The sequence below is a fragment of the Exserohilum turcica genome (assembly GCF_000359705.1).
Source record: "Exserohilum turcica Et28A unplaced genomic scaffold SETTUscaffold_3, whole genome shotgun sequence".
In the NCBI taxonomy this organism is placed as follows: domain Eukaryota; kingdom Fungi; phylum Ascomycota; class Dothideomycetes; order Pleosporales; family Pleosporaceae; genus Exserohilum; species Exserohilum turcicum.
Genome location: NW_007360136.1, coordinates 1,563,700 through 1,580,929, shown reverse-complemented (window position 1 = coordinate 1,580,929; position 17,230 = coordinate 1,563,700). Strand labels below are relative to the sequence as shown.

At 54.8% G+C, this 17,230-nt stretch overlaps 8 protein-coding genes across 8 annotated transcripts; 4 read left to right on the top strand and 4 right to left on the bottom strand.

The window, feature by feature from the left end:
* Nucleotides 1-56: 56 nt before the first annotated feature.
* SETTUDRAFT_91017 (uncharacterized protein) lies at nt 57-2,718 on the top strand (the record flags this gene model as incomplete). Its single annotated transcript, XM_008029285.1, has 3 exons — nt 57-545; nt 608-2,493; nt 2,544-2,718. The coding sequence occupies 3 exons, from the start codon at nt 57-59 to the stop codon at nt 2,716-2,718; spliced, it is 2,550 nt and encodes an 849-aa protein (XP_008027476.1).
* A 367-nt stretch (nt 2,719-3,085) lies between these two features.
* On the bottom strand, nt 3,086-4,162 carry SETTUDRAFT_20489 (uncharacterized protein; the record flags this gene model as incomplete). The annotated part of the gene is made up of 1 exon (XM_008028709.1): nt 3,086-4,162. The coding sequence occupies one exon, from the start codon at nt 4,160-4,162 to the stop codon at nt 3,086-3,088; it is 1,077 nt and encodes a 358-aa protein (XP_008026900.1).
* Nucleotides 4,163-7,295: 3,133 nt separating this feature from the next.
* On the bottom strand, nt 7,296-9,539 carry SETTUDRAFT_20488 (uncharacterized protein; the record flags this gene model as incomplete). Its single annotated transcript, XM_008028708.1, has 3 exons — nt 7,296-7,524; nt 7,573-9,077; nt 9,135-9,539. 3 exons carry the CDS (start codon nt 9,537-9,539, stop codon nt 7,296-7,298), a joined length of 2,139 nt encoding a protein of 712 aa, XP_008026899.1.
* Nucleotides 9,540-11,836: 2,297 nt separating this feature from the next.
* On the top strand, nt 11,837-12,584 carry SETTUDRAFT_179554 (uncharacterized protein; the record flags this gene model as incomplete). The annotated part of the gene is made up of 2 exons (XM_008029284.1): nt 11,837-11,965; nt 12,023-12,584. The coding sequence occupies 2 exons, from the start codon at nt 11,837-11,839 to the stop codon at nt 12,386-12,388; spliced, it is 495 nt and encodes a 164-aa protein (XP_008027475.1). The 3' UTR covers nt 12,389-12,584.
* A 263-nt stretch (nt 12,585-12,847) lies between these two features.
* Nucleotides 12,848-13,382, top strand: SETTUDRAFT_20486 (uncharacterized protein; the record flags this gene model as incomplete). Its single annotated transcript, XM_008028707.1, has 3 exons — nt 12,848-12,928; nt 12,990-13,101; nt 13,180-13,382. 3 exons carry the CDS (start codon nt 12,848-12,850, stop codon nt 13,380-13,382), a joined length of 396 nt encoding a protein of 131 aa, XP_008026898.1.
* Nucleotides 13,383-13,791: 409 nt separating this feature from the next.
* On the bottom strand, nt 13,792-14,706 carry SETTUDRAFT_20485 (uncharacterized protein; the record flags this gene model as incomplete). Its single annotated transcript, XM_008028706.1, has 1 exon — nt 13,792-14,706. The coding sequence occupies one exon, from the start codon at nt 14,704-14,706 to the stop codon at nt 13,792-13,794; it is 915 nt and encodes a 304-aa protein (XP_008026897.1).
* Nucleotides 14,707-15,111: 405 nt separating this feature from the next.
* SETTUDRAFT_90615 (uncharacterized protein) lies at nt 15,112-16,146 on the bottom strand (the record flags this gene model as incomplete). Its single annotated transcript, XM_008029283.1, has 3 exons — nt 15,112-15,726; nt 15,783-15,986; nt 16,102-16,146. 3 exons carry the CDS (start codon nt 16,144-16,146, stop codon nt 15,112-15,114), a joined length of 864 nt encoding a protein of 287 aa, XP_008027474.1.
* A 349-nt stretch (nt 16,147-16,495) lies between these two features.
* Nucleotides 16,496-17,179, top strand: SETTUDRAFT_91057 (uncharacterized protein; the record flags this gene model as incomplete). The annotated part of the gene is made up of 2 exons (XM_008029282.1): nt 16,496-16,599; nt 16,717-17,179. 2 exons carry the CDS (start codon nt 16,496-16,498, stop codon nt 17,177-17,179), a joined length of 567 nt encoding a protein of 188 aa, XP_008027473.1.
* Nucleotides 17,180-17,230: the final 51 nt, after the last annotated feature.

The following is a 17,230-nucleotide window of genomic DNA, read 5'->3' as shown; positions in this document are numbered from 1 at the left end:
TAGGCGGATATGATCGCAGGACGTGGCAGGCAGCGGATAAGGCCTCCGCGGAGGGTATGTGTTGCGCATTCACCTTCACCCTTGTTCCGTTCCTTGCTGCTGTCTTTCAACCTCGCCATCGTACAGAGTACTCGGAAGCAACACTGACAACCACACGCTCACAGGGCCTACATGGCGATGAGATCGATTTCGAGAATACATGGGGCACCATCGAGGCAGCCTTTCGGGAAATCCACACAAAGAATGCTTCTAAGCTGTCGTATGAGGAGTTGTACCGCCACGCCTACCGTATCGTCCTGAAAAAGAAAGGCGAGAACCTGTACAATAAGGTTCATGAATTTGAGCGCAACTGGCTAAGCAGCGAGGTCCGCAATATCATCCAGCAATTGCTGTCGCCGAATCTTCTCGTAAACGCACAGAGTATGAGTGGAACTACAGCCAACGAGCGACGCGTCGCCGGCGAGAAGTTCCTCCAGGGACTACGGCAGGCATGGAGCGATCACCAGATTTGCACGAGTATGCTGGCAGATGTGCTCATGTATATGGTGAGTGAAACACCTCTCTCACCGATTGAATCAATCGACACAAACTGACGTGGATCATGCAGGACCGTGTTTACTGTGCCGACCATAGGCGACCCTCAATCTATAACGCTGCCATGGTGCTGTTTCGCGATGAAATTCTAAACTCACCAATTTCCGCCACCGATACTCGAACGATTCTTGGCCTGCTAAACCACATCATCCTCGATCAGATCCAAATGGAACGCGACGGCGATGTCATCGACAAGCAGCTCATCAAGTCGTGTGTATGGATGTTGGAGGGCTTGCATGAGGGTGAGATGGAATCCGAAGAGCAACGGCTATACAACACTTCATTCGAGAAGGAGTATTTGGAGACTAGCAGCGCCTTTTACCGTAGCGAATCGGAGCTGTTGCTACGCGACTCCCATGCCGGCGCATATTGTAAGCACGCGCGGCGCAGGATATACGAAGAAGACGAGCGTTGCAAGCAGACTCTGTTGGAGAGTACCGGGCCCAAGATCCAGAAGGTGGTGGAGGATGAGTTGATCAAGAACCGGATTCACGAGCTTGTGGAGATGGAGAGTGGTGTACGCTTCATGATTGACAATCACCGGCTCGAAGAACTAAACCTCATCTACGATCTGAACAAGCGTGTAGACGACAAGAAGATGGAGACTACCCGCGCCATCCAACAGCGTATCGTGGATATGGGCTCAGATATCAACAAGGACGCTATTGCCGCATCGCAAGCTCCTGCTGTTATACCTGTCACCGATCCTGCCGATAAGGCCAAGGGTCCTGCTCAGGAAAAGAGCTTGAACCAACAGACGGTTGCTGCAATCAAGTGGGTGGAGGATGTCCTTACCTTGAAAGACAGGTTCGACAAGATCTGGCGAGAATCATTCGGATCGGATCCATTGCTACAGCAGGCACAGACGCAGAGCTTCACCGAATTCATCAACTCATCGACTTTCCCGCGATCATCAGAGTACATTTCTCTCTTCATTGACGAGAACATGAAAAAGGGTATCAAAGGCAAGACCGAATCTGAGATTGACGCCGTTCTGGAAAAGGCCATTGTGCTACTGCGTTACGTCCAGGACAAAGACCTTTTCGAGCGCTACTACAAGAAGCACCTGTGCCGACGCTTGCTGATGAACAAATCTATCAGCAACGAAGTCGAGAAGCAGATGATTTCCAAGATGAAGATTGAGCTTGGCAACAACTTTACCCTAAAACTCGAGGCCATGTTCAAGGACATGACGATTTCCGAAGAGCTCACCGCTGGCTTCAAGAAACATGTCGAAGGACTGGGCGAACGGGACCCGAAGCGAATCGAGCTATCCATCAACGTACTAACCAGCATGACATGGCCTCTCGAGACCATGGTTGGCGCGGCCGACCAAAAAGACCAACGGCCACGATGCAATTACCCCGCTGTTGTAGACAAGCTCAAGCGCGGATTCGAAAAGTTTTACAACGAGAAACACACTGGCCGACAGCTTACATGGCTTCCCAACATGGGATCGGCAGACATCAAGGCTGTTTTCCCCAAAGTACCACAGAAAGACGGCACCTTCAAAGAGCGCCGTCATGACCTCAACGTGTCTACATATGGCATGGTCATCTTGCTCTTATTCAACGATCTCGCTCCTGGCGAACACATGACGTTTGAGGAAATCCAGGCGCAGACAGGCATACCGTCGAATGATTTGAGCAGAAATCTACAGTCGCTTGCTGTAGCACCCAAGACGCGCATTCTCATCAAGGAGCCCATGTCCAAGGACGTCAAGCCTACCGACCGCTTCTTCTTCAACGAAAGTTTCCAAGGCAAGTTTGTCAAGATCAAGGTTGGTGTCGTCAGTGGCGGTAATAAGGTTGAGAGCGATCGTGAGCGAGGAGAGACTGAAAAGAAGAACGACGATGCGCGCAAATACTGCATTGAAGCTGCCGTGGTGCGCATTATGAAGTAGGTACCTGTTGTGTAGTGCACTGTGGCGTATACTAACCAGATGCTAGGCAACGCAAAGAGCTCTCCCATCTACAACTCATGTCGGAAACGCTGAGCCAACTTGTCGGGCAGTTCACGCCCGAGGTTAATATGGTCAAGAAGCGCATTGAGGCACTCATTGAGCGCGACTACCTTGAGCGTATAGAGGGGGCCGACATTGATTCATATCGATATCTAGCGTAAGAGCCTTGGCTGAGTGCGTTTGCTCAGTCACGTTTTCAACTTTTCTTCATGGCGTTTTGGGTCAGCATCGACTGGGCCCCGGGATGGGCCACTACTGCGGAACGCATAGCATTGGCGTCTGCAGGATGAGAGTTATGGGTATTGCAAAGGGTTCATTTAGCTACCTTGTTCTACAATCTGAGGGGCACGAAGCCATGCTTGATGATTGGATTCTCAAGTGGTTGATACATGTGTGCGAGATTTGATTGATCATGTGCCCAACAGCATGACCAAGGATACGATGAAGAGAAAAATGATATTCGACGAAGTAGTGTTGGGCGAATGGAAGCATGCTTTGTTGGAGAGGTGACAAAGCGCAACCGGCAGCTTACTTGTATCTCCCAACGATTTTCCTCCGCTTCTCAAATGCATCTCCAGCAGCGGATCCAGAGCCCCTTGGGCCATCGCCCACAGGCCTCTTTCTGCTCTTCTCCAAACTTCCCAGGTTGCCGCCCTTCTTCTGCGTAAGCCGCTCAATACGGTCAATGCCCGCGCCCAAGCTCCTCCATTCCTCGCCTCCGAAGCCTCCATCGCGTTGCTGTCGTGCCTTCTTCTTGGCAGCCTCTTTCTTGCTGAGAGGGGCCAAGCGGGTAAAGTTTGCTTCTTCGTATTCACGCCGCTCATTTTCTTCACGGCGCTCACGCTCCGATTTGGTGTGGCGGCCGCCTTGTGTAATGGTGGAGCCGATGCTGGGCTCAGCAATCGGAGCCGTCGAAAGCTCGGTAGCAATGAATTCATCCAGGGTAGCCGATTTTCCGGGGCGGCGCTCTCGTCGTGCCTCACGCCCCTCGGGAGTCGGCATGGCCATGGGTGTGATCTTGGGCGGACGGTAGATGGCATCCTTTGCAGTTTCGCGCGCGCGCTCCTGGGCGGCTTCGGTCTTTTGGCGCGTGACCTGGGCACGCCGGGGACCGTAGGCCATTTCATCCTCGTCTTCTTCTGTCTGTGCAGAGCCTGCTGATTCGGCATCGCTCACATCTGAATCGGACCCTGTGTCTGCCTTGGCGTTCTTTGGTCTCGAAGCCAGCTTTGTCGGAGCCTGTGTGTGGCGGCGTGTGGCATCATCCGCCGTCCTTAGAATCTTGTCGATTTGGTACTTGAGACGGCTTTCGAGGGGGCGAACACCCTTTTCCAGGTAGACCCTCAGCTCGACTAGCTTCTGGACCACTTCATCGTGGGGGTGCAGATGCGCCTCCTTCTGGCCTTCTTTTTGCAATCTCAGCTTCATGAGAATGAGAAAGACGAGGTTTTGGAGGTAGCTGAGAAGCAGCTCATTCTTCACGTCCAGCAAGGAGATGCCTTCCTTTGGCGGCAAGATGCCATCGTTGGGAAGGGCTTCAGTGGCTGATTGGATGGACGTTGTGAGAGTCGCAAGGAGCGACTCGAGCGAGTTGTCGACGGCCATGGTGTTTGCTACGGACGTGGTTGTGCTGGTCGCGCGCCGATGTCGAAGTTGCAAAGAAATTTTAGTGGGTCCGGCTGCGCTAAGGCACGAGTTGGGTAGCGCGGAGTCTGTGCCCCCGCCCCTCATCTAGTCTAGTCTAGTCTCCAAGCCAAAAAAACCGTTGGAAAATCAGCAACGCTACTACCACACTTTAGGGTAGACTCTGCATGGCATTTGGTCTTTTGCTGCACTTGAAAATGTGCCATGCAACGCCGCGGTATCTCCGTTTTCACCCCCCAGACTCGTGATTGCAATATCCAAACTGTCAGTCGTTTCGGCTAGCCCAACAAGGCTAACATAGGCTGGTTTGCCCTTTTTTTTTTACCATGTAGCACTAGCACTGGGCTGGTCGGTGGAGTTTTCAAGAAGCTATAGTTCTTCGCATATTGACCTCGTGTTCTGAGGCATAGTCAATCACGAGGCGTGTATCTGGCATGCTGATAGGCAGCTATCAGCAGCCTAACACGATTACGGGTTTGCTGCTCACCATAACAGCCGAAATGACACACACGGAGATGATACTGAAGAGGTTGTTTGGCTCGGCCGATGTCTTGGATGACGATCCCTCGCAACCTAGATATTCAACAGGCGGCTGTACTTCGGCAGCATGAAGCCGTTGTCGCTTGGACCAGATCGAATCTTGCGAGGCGAGCGGATGCGCATCATCCGTAATGTGGAGGGGCCCCATTGTTACTAAGACCATCTGAGAACGGAGAAGAGGTGGACAATCTTACAATGAAATGCGCGTGTAGGGGCGAGTAGGTATCCGGAGAGGAGAATCTAGACTTTGCGAATCCATGCTGGTACACGCGGCATCTAGCCGCGACAGTCAAGGGCCGATGGGGAGGGTCTGATGTTGACTCTGCCATGGCCAGCGTGCCAATGGTTGGAGAGGTGTACCTGGATTTCCGATGCGACCCCGCCTTTTGGAAACCCCATCATCCATGACCACTCGTTCGGGTTCGCCATGACGTGTGGGCGGACAAGGCAGAAGTGCAACACCATGGATGCATCATAGAACACCTCTCCATGACTTTGCAATATTGTGCACCCAAGATGCAGTGCGGGGTGGCGCTGACGGCCGGCGTTCCCGGTTATCCGACCTGTGGCGTAATTTCAGCCTGGACATGGCAATCTCAACAAAAGGGCAGTAGAAAATGACGGGCAAGGCCGTGTATGTGGGCAGGTACATTATGAAACCTGTCAGCAGCCAGCGTATTACGTGTAATTGGAAAGAAAAAGAAAGGAAAGGGCAAGCATGGGTTTGGAAAGCCGTGGGTTTTGCAAGGCGGCATATTCCAAATGCCAGGGGTGTGGGCCACTGCTCCATTGTTTGGGCATTGTATGGAGGCTTTTAGATAAGTACGGTACGGATAAATGTTACCCCGGTTTAAAATGTCTGTGCGCAGCGTTGTTCTCGAGCGCACGGACAGAAAACAACAGCTTTACCCCCCCCTTCGCAGCCACAACAACGTCTATATAGCTATTTCAAGTTGAAAATAAGTTATAGGACGTTTCAAGGTTTCTTTTTATGTAGGTTTTAGGCTGTGCAGGCTGGTATGTGGTGAGTTCGTTTCGTTCTTTTATTAATCTAGATGATGCAAACGCACCAATACGCGTGCATGTAAGCCATGGTTGCCGACGACCCGGCCGGCGGTTTGCGGCCTGGTCGGCGACCGGATTGCTGGTGGCTGCAGTTCGTGGTGGGCAGCCGGCGTGTTGGTCACGGGGTTTTGCAAGAAAGGAAGAAAAAAAGAAGTGGTAGCTGATAGCTGTGAACCCATGCATGGGTCAAGGCTAGGCAGTATCGACGTTCGCCAAGACACGTGCATGGCGGGCAGCTAAGGCTCGGAGCCAATGGCAGGCGTGCTGATAGCCGGGCGCCAGAGCTGACGACAGCCCGTCATGGCCTATTACCACGCGCCCCCCCTCGTCCCCTACTCCCCTTCTCCCCACACACCCCTCCCTCCCCCCTGCTTCCCCTAATCCCTGCCCAATATCCATCATGCTCGAGTTCGCTTTCTCGAAGACGTCAGAGAAGTTTCGACCACCATTCCAGAAGGCCCGAAAAGTGGGCGTACGGATAAAGTCGTTTAAGCTCAGAATGCCTGTGGTGGGCAGGCCCAGGTGTACACCCCCCGGCACGATGCTGCATGATCTAAATTGCGCTTCTGCGGGGGACTCGCATTAGTCACTGCTTGTGTATGCGTGTGAAAGTATCGCGCCATGTGCGCGTGCACATACTTTACTGTCCATGTACTGCTATTGCCGCCTTGGGGGGTTATGCACGCCATCGGGTCTAGGTCGGTGTAGATACAAGCACGACCGTCACCATGATTGAGCAGACAATTCAATTGCCATGGCCTCTGGCCTTACTACATTGCGACAGTCTTGCGCTAGTACATCATGACAGAGCATCCTTCATGCCCACCCCACCAAGACACTGCATTGCCACGCCCATCTGACAGCGGCTCCAGCCACCCTTCCGTACCGAGCCTAGATTCATATGGGGTACATGTCGGTCCCCACAAAACCTCCCTCAGATTCATTGCACTGATCCACTCACCACCGCTCCGGCCTTACTTTGCCATGACCTCTACACCCAACTGGCCAGTCCTTCTCTTCCCGCTAGCATGCGGCTCTTCCAAAGCATGAATCAATCTCCTTGCTCCACTGCCACTGCCGTCTGCCGAGCAACGCCGTCTGCCGAGCAACTTTCCCTGTGCTTCTGCGGGGTTGCCTGGCATGCTGCTCATTGTGACGACTGCCAAACATGAAGCCCAGAAGACTACACCACTTGTAGTCAACTCGAGAGCCTGATACGCTACACGACGCGACATGAGCAGGCCTGTGCTTGGCCTCAGACTTGGGTTGATCCGACTGCCTTGCTTATGTCGCCTACAGATAGTCGACGTCACGTGTAGTGATTTGCCCGTGCATATATCCGCGGAGCGTACCGAAAGCGGAAGGCAAAGCTTGCAGCCGAGCCGACGGTAGGGACCACTCCCAGGTCTGTAGGAGCTGCCCTTTTCGGTAGTCGCAAAGACTTCGGCTGTCTTCTGCATAGTGATTGCGTGCCGTCATTGCTATCCTCTCAAACCTCGAATTTGAGTCCTGCTGTGCGTAGCCACATTTGTCGCTTCCCTTCGGCTTCACGGATAATCTCAGCAGAGAGACGGAGACTCGGTGCAAGATGAGCATATCTTTCCATCTCCAGAACAACATTGTTGATGATATCGTCCATGGTCGCCGGTGGCGGAAGAAGCTGTGACAGCGACGGTGTCATGGTCGCGCCCATAATGAGCAATGTCTGTGAGATGATACTAGGCCATCGTTAGCATGTGTATAAGTCAAGTTGGCTGCAAACTTACGAGAGAGCCCCTTGAAACAGATAGGGGAGATGTCCGGCGTGGTGCGCAGTGATGTATTCCAGCTGACGAACGCATGCTTCCAGGCACTTGTGGCAGTTGTCCTGCACGCTGGAATCCATTGCCAATGCTTCGTCTTGCAGGACGAGGAGCACGTACGGCCGGAAGATGATGGTGCGGCATGCAAAATAGCGTAGCCGTAACACGGTCTGCACCGGGTTCTGTAGTGGCACTCGGTCGAGTGGGAATTGCATGGCTGGTGGTAGTCCGGCATACCACTGGTTCAGCTGGTAATCTAGTTCCACGACCAGCGGGTCTAGTTGAGCAATCGACGTGGCAGCTGGGCCTTTGGAGTAGGGTGTCGTTCGGATGTAGAGCATGGAGCTTACGCGGTTGAGTAGTCGTCGGAGGGCGATCTCTGCAAGAAAATACCACAGCTCATCGCGACCAACGGCTTCTGTTCCCATATCCTCAAAGCCCGTCGGTAGCGAGAAGCCCTCTTCAAACTGTGCTATGCCAGAGTGAGGGAGATCCAGCTCTGCCAGGAGGTCACTCTCGATCATGACTGCATTCCAATACACTCGCTTGCCCAGCTCCTCTTCGGCCGGAGACACGCGTCCAGGCGCGCTCAACAGCAGCTGAAGCTTCATGCTGGCGCCCGACAGGACGTTCCAGGCTTCGACGGGGCGTACCAGGTACACCAAGTATGCTGCGGCCAGGATCTGACATTGCGCAGCAACCATGTTGTTCTTTGTCATGACGGTCGGGAGCAGGCTCCAGGCTGCAGCAAAGTAAGCCAAGCCTGGAGGATCCTTTTCGGGATTCTGCTGCGTGATGCTTCCCGTGCTTGCAGCATGGCCCAGGGCAAGGACTAGGAGGACTATGCAGCTCTCAGGGCCGTCGCGGAATCCGTGGCTAAGGGCAGTCTGGTAGTGGTTGCTCCACGTGTAGGGATTGACCACGGCATAGAAGACGTTTACTCTCTCAAAGTAAGCTTGCACATAGGTGCCGGTGTTGGAGAGATCCAGGCCACGGCTGGCCGTCAGGCTGACTGATTCTCTGGTCATCTCGAGCTGGAGCAGGATCTTGGCATCATACTGGCGGGAGACCAGCTCCCGAATCATGGGTGACGACAGCAGGTTTAGCGCGGCCGTGTTATGCGTCTTTGGCATGGTTGAGATGTTGGAGGGATGGTTGATCCAAGTTCCTATGCCGTTGATGGGCTGGACCATGCCGAGATGGGGGATATGGCCGGTGCTCCGGACGAGAAAATCTTCGCTGGTCGAGTTGCTCGCGGCTGGCGAGTGCGACGACAGCGAGAAGCTGCTCGTCAGGCCCGACTGCAGAAGGCCCTCGATGCGGTTCAGGTGCTCGAGGATCAGCTTGTCGCCCGCGTCGAGCTTGATGCCCGGCTCACGGTAGATGCATTCGGCGTTGAGCTCTGTGCACAGGCGGCACTTTGGCCTGGTTCCATCACATCGCGACTTGCGCGAGCGGCAGATTTCACACTGGTTCAAGTTAGTTTTCTGGGGCGAGGGAGATGGGTCAAAGAGTGTTTGGCGTACCGCAATGGTGGCGCGGCGGCGCGGATAGTCGATGGTGTCGGTGCTGGGCCGCTTCTTGTTGGCGGGCCGTGGTTCGGCATGTGTGCCGTTGGTACCGTTGCTCGTGGGCACGACACCGTTTGGCTGGGCAGGCGGGGTGTGGTCATTGGACATTTCCCGGTCGGTACCAGACGACTGCGACATGTTGCGGGTCCGCTTTTTGAGAGAACCGTTTAGAGCACTTGCGGTGAAGATGCCATTGGGGGAGTCGAGGAGATGGGGCGACCGGAGGGTGGATTTGAGGACAAAGCTATTGGCATCGGGCAGAGTGGAGAGACTGAGGGAGAAGGCGTCGCGGGGAAAGCCTCCATTGGTGGTTGCTGCTGACACGGGGCTGACCTCTGGGGAAGGAGTGATGGCCGTCATGATTGGTGGACGCTGAAGTAGGCGGACGAGGTTGTGGGTAGAGAGGCGCCTAGTGGTGGTGCTAGACGGGTGTGCTGCGCCGCGCCGCCACGATTGCGTGGGGGGAGGGAGGGAGAGTGTGTGAGCGAAAGAGAGGGAGAGAGAGCGAGAGGGATGGAGAGGAGCAAGGCAAGGCAAGGCTCAAGAGAGAGAAGAAGAAGGAGAAGGAGAAGGAGAAGGAGAAGGAGAGGTCGTGGATGCAGGGCGCAGCATCGAGTCGAGTCGAGTCTTGTGGTGGGCGGGCAGGGCCAGTGACGGTTATAACCACGCCCCCCCTCGCAATCCAATAATCTCGCGTGCCCTTAGCTCTATTGCCCTGCTACTCACGACGGCGAGGGCACAACGGCGCTCGCGAGATGAGCGGCGTAAATGCGGGGATGACATGGGTGGAGGGGGGGCGGCACGCAGGCACTCCGCAGTGCGGGCGAAGAGAGGAGGATGGGCATGAGTAGCACTCGCAGCAGCAGCAGCAGCAGCGGGCGCGGCTGACGATAGATTGGATTGCGTGCGGGAGGGCGGCGGCTGCTGACTGACGTGCTAGAGAGGGAAGCAGCAACACAGGCTAATGCTCGTCGCCAAACCGCCGCCGCCTAACACGGCGCACCACGGCGCCCTTGGCAAAGAGGGTCCACCTCCTCCTCCTCCACCACCACCACCACCACCACAACCATGCCCATGTCCACCGCACTGCAACCATGTCCGCCATGTCCATGTCTTCCATGCCAGCGATCAGCGAACACCGGCCGTGGACCTGCATAAACCGCGTCTCCTGATCATTCACTCACCTCACTCACCCTCACACGCCCCTACGCCGCCCCGAGGTCTACGCCGCCATGGCCCGCCCCATTCCCATATTGCTCGCCCAACCAACCAAGGCACGACCTGTCCGCTCGAACAACCGCCCCCCAGCCCTGATAGGCACGCCAGAGCTTCCATGCAGCAGCGCTTCATATCAGACGCCCGTCCACATGCACCCACCAGGGCTCTCCCGGCCGCTGTCTCTAGCACCGCTCCCTCAACTGGCCCGCCTGCTGCCATGCTCCGGCGCTACTCTCTGCATTCGACTGACTTGGGCAACGTCTAGCGTCGCCCCCCCGACATGCTTCACCCTCCCTCGACAAGTCCTCTCTTATCGCACGCCAGCCCGCTTCTGCGCATCCAGCGCTTCCACCCACCCCCACCCCCCCCCCCCCATCATGCGCCACATGGCGGGGCACACGTGCGGGTGCTCCAGCATCTGCCATGTACTGTACATGCCTCTCCGCTCCCTCCCCACCAACGCAGCAGCAGCAGCAGCGTCGGATGGCTCCCTTGCCCATGTACTCGCCTCCTGGGCATGCTCCATCGCTCTGGCACTGCCTGTGGGGACAAATAGCCGGTGGGTACCTGACTCTGCCCACGCTCCGTCGTCACGCTGCAATATACAGGCGACCGATAATGGTCCGGCCACCGTCACCAGGTGTAGGCCTCCAAAGCGCTGCCAGACAAAAGGTGCTAGCACCTGTCCGCTGTCTCTGACGGGGAGGACTTGCGAGGTGGAAACAGACATATTACTCCTCGTATCTCGTCATCGCAGTTCTCGAACATGGACCCCGGCAACAAAATGGATACTCAGCTGCGGAGACTCGCGGAAACAAGGCACTAGTATGTAACAGCTAATATGGCACTTGAAAAGCGGACCGCACCCAACAGCCGCGTGCAAACCCTGCGAGCTTGCTGCTGCCACCCATGGCACCACACAGATTCTGCCTCTTGGTGGGCTGCATAGCACAGCCCGCCAAATTTCGGGCTCCATGTGTGTACATAGATACATGTGTAGTCGTAGTTGCACCTTGATGACCTGCATGCGTGAATGAATCATGTAGACTGCACGGACCCCTTGTTCCATGGTAGACATCCCTTTCTCTACTGGCGCCGTGGCCGTGGCTAGACGACCCGACGTCGATCGCCATGACGAGCGAGTACCCTTTGCTGGCGTGCGCACTGCCCATCCATCTCGAAGCCCCATTGCCAAACTCTCACCTCCTCCTACTTGCACACCTTCTTCGTTCCCACGGGTCAAATTCTCCATGACGTCGCTGTTTGTGCTACTGACGCCCACGTCCACGGGCCATGCTGCACACCGGGGAAAGAACACTGCAGCCGCAGCCTGGCAAGACAAACCATAACAACCAAGCTCTTGCTGCAACCTGCCTACATTCCCACAGACAGCCCACTCGCACACCACAAAAGCGCTTGGATGCCCCCGGACGCTGCACATGAAGCCTGAAGCCATCGACGCTTTCACGACGGATACCATGAGGCCCGAAGCACTCGAAGCCGCCAAGGCACCAGTCGCTCAAGACAGCATGCAGCCGGCATCAACAGGCTCCTCGGGCACCGAGCAGGTAGGCCGTACATGACCCCCCTCTGAAGTATCGTGTCAGTCTGACTCGAATCAATAGGTCTTACCAGACACTGATGCCACTCCAGCCGATTCGTCCTCAGAAAGCACCGCACCCACGGCAACCGATTCCAAGGGTGAGACTGCCGGTGCTACCACCCTCGTCGCAGAAGTTCTCCAGGGCGCCAAGTCCGCAGTCGACGACGCGTTGACCTGGGCCGAGAAGAAGGTCGGCAGTCTAGGCTTAGAGCAAGGCAGTACCGGACCTTATGACTCGCCAGCCACATGCATGCCTTCGGACCTCGATGCCATTGCCAGTGGCATTCTGCCTGCTATGCCGAGCAAGAAGCACGACGAGCAAGACCCAAAGGCTAAGAAAGACGAGAACGAGGACGACAAGTGCAAGGAAGAGGGCACGACTGAGTAGCCGGGCGCGCACACGGTCAAGACGCGGAGCACGGCGGGTTGCAATAGCAACTGACGGAGATAGCCGGCGGTGATCACGATAAAGCGAGCGATAAATGCTGCCTCCGCATAACTAGTCTAATCAGCAATCGATACATGACTCTCAGCATGATATGTTTAGCTTCCCATGATAGGCCCGAATATGGGAGGCGCATTAGAGATTACTTTTGTACAAGAAACCAAAGTCGTCATGTCAAGCTCACGTAACGCATCAAGGAAAAGAAAAAAAGTGGGGGAACCATGAGCACCAAGTAATCCATACTGGGGTAACTAAGTAATCCACACTAACCTCGGCTTCGCAAAAACAAGACCATCAACCCATCACCACACATAGCCCCGTGTTCATCTCTGCTCACACAACTGCATCACGTCTTCTTGCCCCAGCTTGTAATTATTTGCCTTTACCGCCATTGCAGCAACAATGGCATCAGCCTCCTCGCAGTCGCATCCCATGCTGCTAGCTACTAGTGCCGCGTACGGCGTGCTAGCTCTCGGCCACACGGTAAGTAAGATGCTTGAACAGCGTGACTGAAGCCGACGAATTAATGCCCTGTCCTGCACAGATGAAAGGCCTCGAGCAGTTCAAACATCCCACCATGAATACCCTTCCCTTGACCCTTCGTGGCGCCTCCAAGATTGGCTGGTATGAAGGCAGTGGCTTCTTCCTCATCATGAGTAAGTCTTGTCGAGATTCTCTTTCTCTATTTACATATACTAATGCTTTTCCCTCTTCCTTTTTTTCTTTGGCTATAGGCATTCTCAACTACAAATGGGCTCAGACGGGCGTCTACGATATTTACGACAAGGCCATGGCCGGCATCTTGGCTGGCCTCCTGGCCGCTGCAGGCGTCGCCTATTGGAAAGCAAAGGACAAGCCTACCGCCTTGACCGTGGCCGCTGTGGCCATTATGCAGGGTCTGGGCGTCAGACATGGGTGGTACCATCGCTTTAACTAGACAATCGCGACATGGCCTCACATCCACGCACCGTCAAGTAGGCACATTAAATAGAATACACACACACTCACTCACACACACACACAAGTACATGCACTGTTGCATCTCAGTCAATATGAAAAAAGCAAGCATTATTACTCTGCATCCCATCCCACTCTGCTACCCAGATGCCTTGTCGTACCATGATACCCCACTGCCTTACCATTATAAATCACAAACCAGGCCCATGGGTATAAAACACCGTTCACATGTCGCTTCCCCCATTACTCTGCATGCATACCGCTCAAACAAAAAGATGTCCTTTCCCTCTGAACATCTCGCCATCAGCGCAGTCATGCCATTACCCCTCCCATAAACTTCCATAAATATACACGTACACAATCTGCACATGATCTTGGGCAAGTCTTGTCTACTGTTCGCCCTTCTTGACCTTCTGCACGTTGACAGGCACGGCTCGTTTGTCGCTGCCCAGCAGGCGCTCTAGTCGGGCAATGTAGTATTCCTCAAACGTCTTGCTAGCGTCCATCTTGACCTCGTCGTCGGCAAGCTGCTCAAGGCGCAAGCAGGCGCGGTCCACAGCGTCTTCGAGCTCTTCGGCCCAGTTGCTCTTCTCAGTGACTCCGTCGCTCTTCAAGCTATTGCGATCACTGCTGCCATCGATAGCCGTCTTGAGAGACGTTGTGCCCGTCTCCATAAGCGTAGAGGGAAGACAAGAAGCGACCGAGTTCGTGGGTAGATCGTCCGAGGTGAAGGTTAGGTACTCTACGATGCGTGGGTTGACCGCGGGGGAGCCTAGAGCGATGGGCACTGAGCCCTCCGTCACACTGATCGGAGCTAGAGACCTACGGCCATGTCCACAGCACTGCTTGTCTCTACCGTTGTCGCTCAATACCTCGGAAATGCTCGCAGCCTCTGCTTCTTCATCCTCAGCGACCGAAGGCTCCGGGGAGTAGCTGGTAGATGCCGTGTCTCCCTCACGGTGACGCGGTTTGCGGTTGTCCAGCTTCAACTGGGCGAGTCTATCGCCAACAACGCTGAAGCCGCGGCCGCGAGGCATGGACTGACGAAAAATGACAGAGGGCTCCGGGGACCCAACGACGGGTGTGTTGATAGGAGGAGACGGATAGCCGGCCTCCATGGCAGCTTCGTTGAGTGACTCTTGGATAGGACCGAGAATCTTCGCGACAGCAGCGTAGTCCATCTCCGGAGGAGGGTCGATAGGATCACTGCCGAATGGGCTACCGATAGGCTCCGTGGCCGGAGTCGGGTTGGGCACTGATGGAGCACCAGACTGGGAGTCGAGCGACGTGATCTTGGTCGTCATGGTGGTAGTCATTGCTGAATTCTGAGTGCAAAGTCTCAACTACCTATTGTGCCTTGTTAGTATGGCGGTGATATACACGCTCTCTGATAGGTCAGAGGCAATTTGAGGTCAGTGTGGCGAACCCTGTGGCAGTGGGCGGATACGTACACGTAAATGCTGTTTCTTTTTGGATTAAGCTGAAGCCGTTGCTATTGACACTGGAAGAGGAGCGGGAGTACGTTTTCGAGTAGTTGTAGTCGATTAGGCAATGTGGGTGCGGCGGGGGAGAAGTGTGGAGGAGCGTGCGCTTGCCTGGGAAGGAGCGCGCAGGTAGTGTGGGCGCGTGGACAAGCAAGAAAGCAAGTCCGAGAGCGGTAATGCAAACGGACGCGAGCTCGAAGTGCCCAAGTTTCGCAAAACGGTAGTTTACCGCAGTGTGTGGTCCATTCTTGTCCCGTGCGACGAGCTTACACTGCGCTGTATGACTTGCATATTTCCCGATGGCGTCCGGAAGACTGAAGTGCTAGAAGGCAGATCATGAAGCGCAATGCCAGATGTGACTCCTGGACCTTCTTCGTGTCCACCCAAGTGCGCGGAATGGCAAACACCATTACCACGAGGGACTTGCCGACTCTTCTTGTCGTCTATCTTTGATACAATCCAAGGCACCAAGTTGTAGTAAGCCCCGCAAATGAATATGCCAATCCAGAGAGCCAGCTCAGTGCCATAGATGACGATTCCCAAGATATCGAGCGTGGGCTGAAACACGACAGACAGCAAGGAGAAGACATCACCTAAGGCATCGATACCTACAAAAATGAACGAAATGCCGCGAACAGTCCGAAAGAGGTAGACATCGATGTAATGCCTCAAGACACCAGCAGCAAGCAAAGTAGCTGAAGCGACCGCCATCAAGATACTAGGCCAATGCAGCCCTTTGTCCTTTGCATGTCGTATCGCAAAGATCAGGCCAGTCTGCACGCCACCCATAAGGCAGGCTATAGGGACAACGACAGCAAGTGAACGGAATACTGACCAGTTCTGCTGAGTGTCAGCTTCACCCCCCGAGGCTAAATTGTGCGAGTTCTCCAGGTCACCTTCTCGTAATAATAGCATTGGATCCACGTCACAAGACTGAGGACAGTGAGGATTTGCGGCTGGATGCGTAGAGCAATGTTGTACTCTTCGGCAATGTTATACACACCCAGAGGGACGCCAGCCCAGGCCCACAGCATCATCATTGTGGGCTGCAGCCCAGTGGCATTATGTCGCCTGTAATTAACAAGGATTTGAGGAATCAACTGCGAGACACTCAGCATTGCTCTGGGATGCCCTGGAAGCCAGACATACCTGGATAGACCAACACACCTACTCTGGTCAGTATAGCTGTTGCTAGAAATGCGACGCTTGACGTACAGCTCCCATTGTTCCCAGCACATTGGCAGCCGCCGGGATATCCATGATGACCAGGTAAGCAAAGGAGTGTGGAAGAGGTGCGCTTGTGGTGTTAGCGAGGTATGAATCATGGCCATGATCTACGGCATGCCGACAACCTCGTCTACGCGCCAAGGGCAATTCGAGACCAACAACATTTCGCAGAGGAGACTGCAATATGTGAGCAGATTCCACGAGCGCACAGCACATAACGTCACTCGGAAGCGGGAGCGATAATGCTTGCACATGCATACCTAGCTGCCGCGACGCCTTAACTCCGATGTCCGATGCTGGTGGAAGGGCTTAGAAATCTCCCGACTCCAACACGACAACATTGGCACGTCGACAGCAAGAGAAGCTTTTGAGCCCGGAGACAATGGCGCAGGACAAGCCGGACACGAGCGAGGCGCAGGATATAGAAGGAAGACCGGGATACAAGAAGCTGGCAAATGGCATAATACTCGGTCCAGATGGCAAGCCGTAAGTACTGCTACCTAGCTACCTAGCTACCTGGGTGCCATGCGCCAGACATACGAAGCCTTCCAACGCCTTGTCTTGTATGAGATTCAAATGCTAACACCAGTCTTTGCATTCTAGATGTCGCACCTGCAACGACGTAGCCTCTCTATTTGCCATGTCGGGCAAACTACCCAAGAAGCGCGCGCAACCCACGGCGACGGCGACGGCGACGGCTGAAACCACCCCCACGCTGCCTGCAGACTGCCCGCCCGACGTCGAAGCACTCGGACGCTCGTCGTGGACGCTCCTCCACTCGATAACCGCCACATACCCGATTAATCCGTCGCCCCAACTCCAGGCCGAAACCAAGTCGTTTCTCTCCACCTTTGGCAAACTATACCCTTGCTGGGTGTGCGCCGAAGATTTCCAGAAGTGGATGCAGAAGAATACGCCCAGAGTGAGCAACCGCAGCGAGTTTGGCGAGTGGATGTGCGAAGCGCACAATGCTGTCAATGAAAAGTTGGGCAAGCAAACGTTTGATTGCAAGAGGTGGGAAGAGAGGTGGAGGACAGGATGGAAGGATGGAAGGTGTGATTTTTGAAAGCGCCCAGGGCGCGACATGTGTATGACATGTACGATATGTGTATATGAC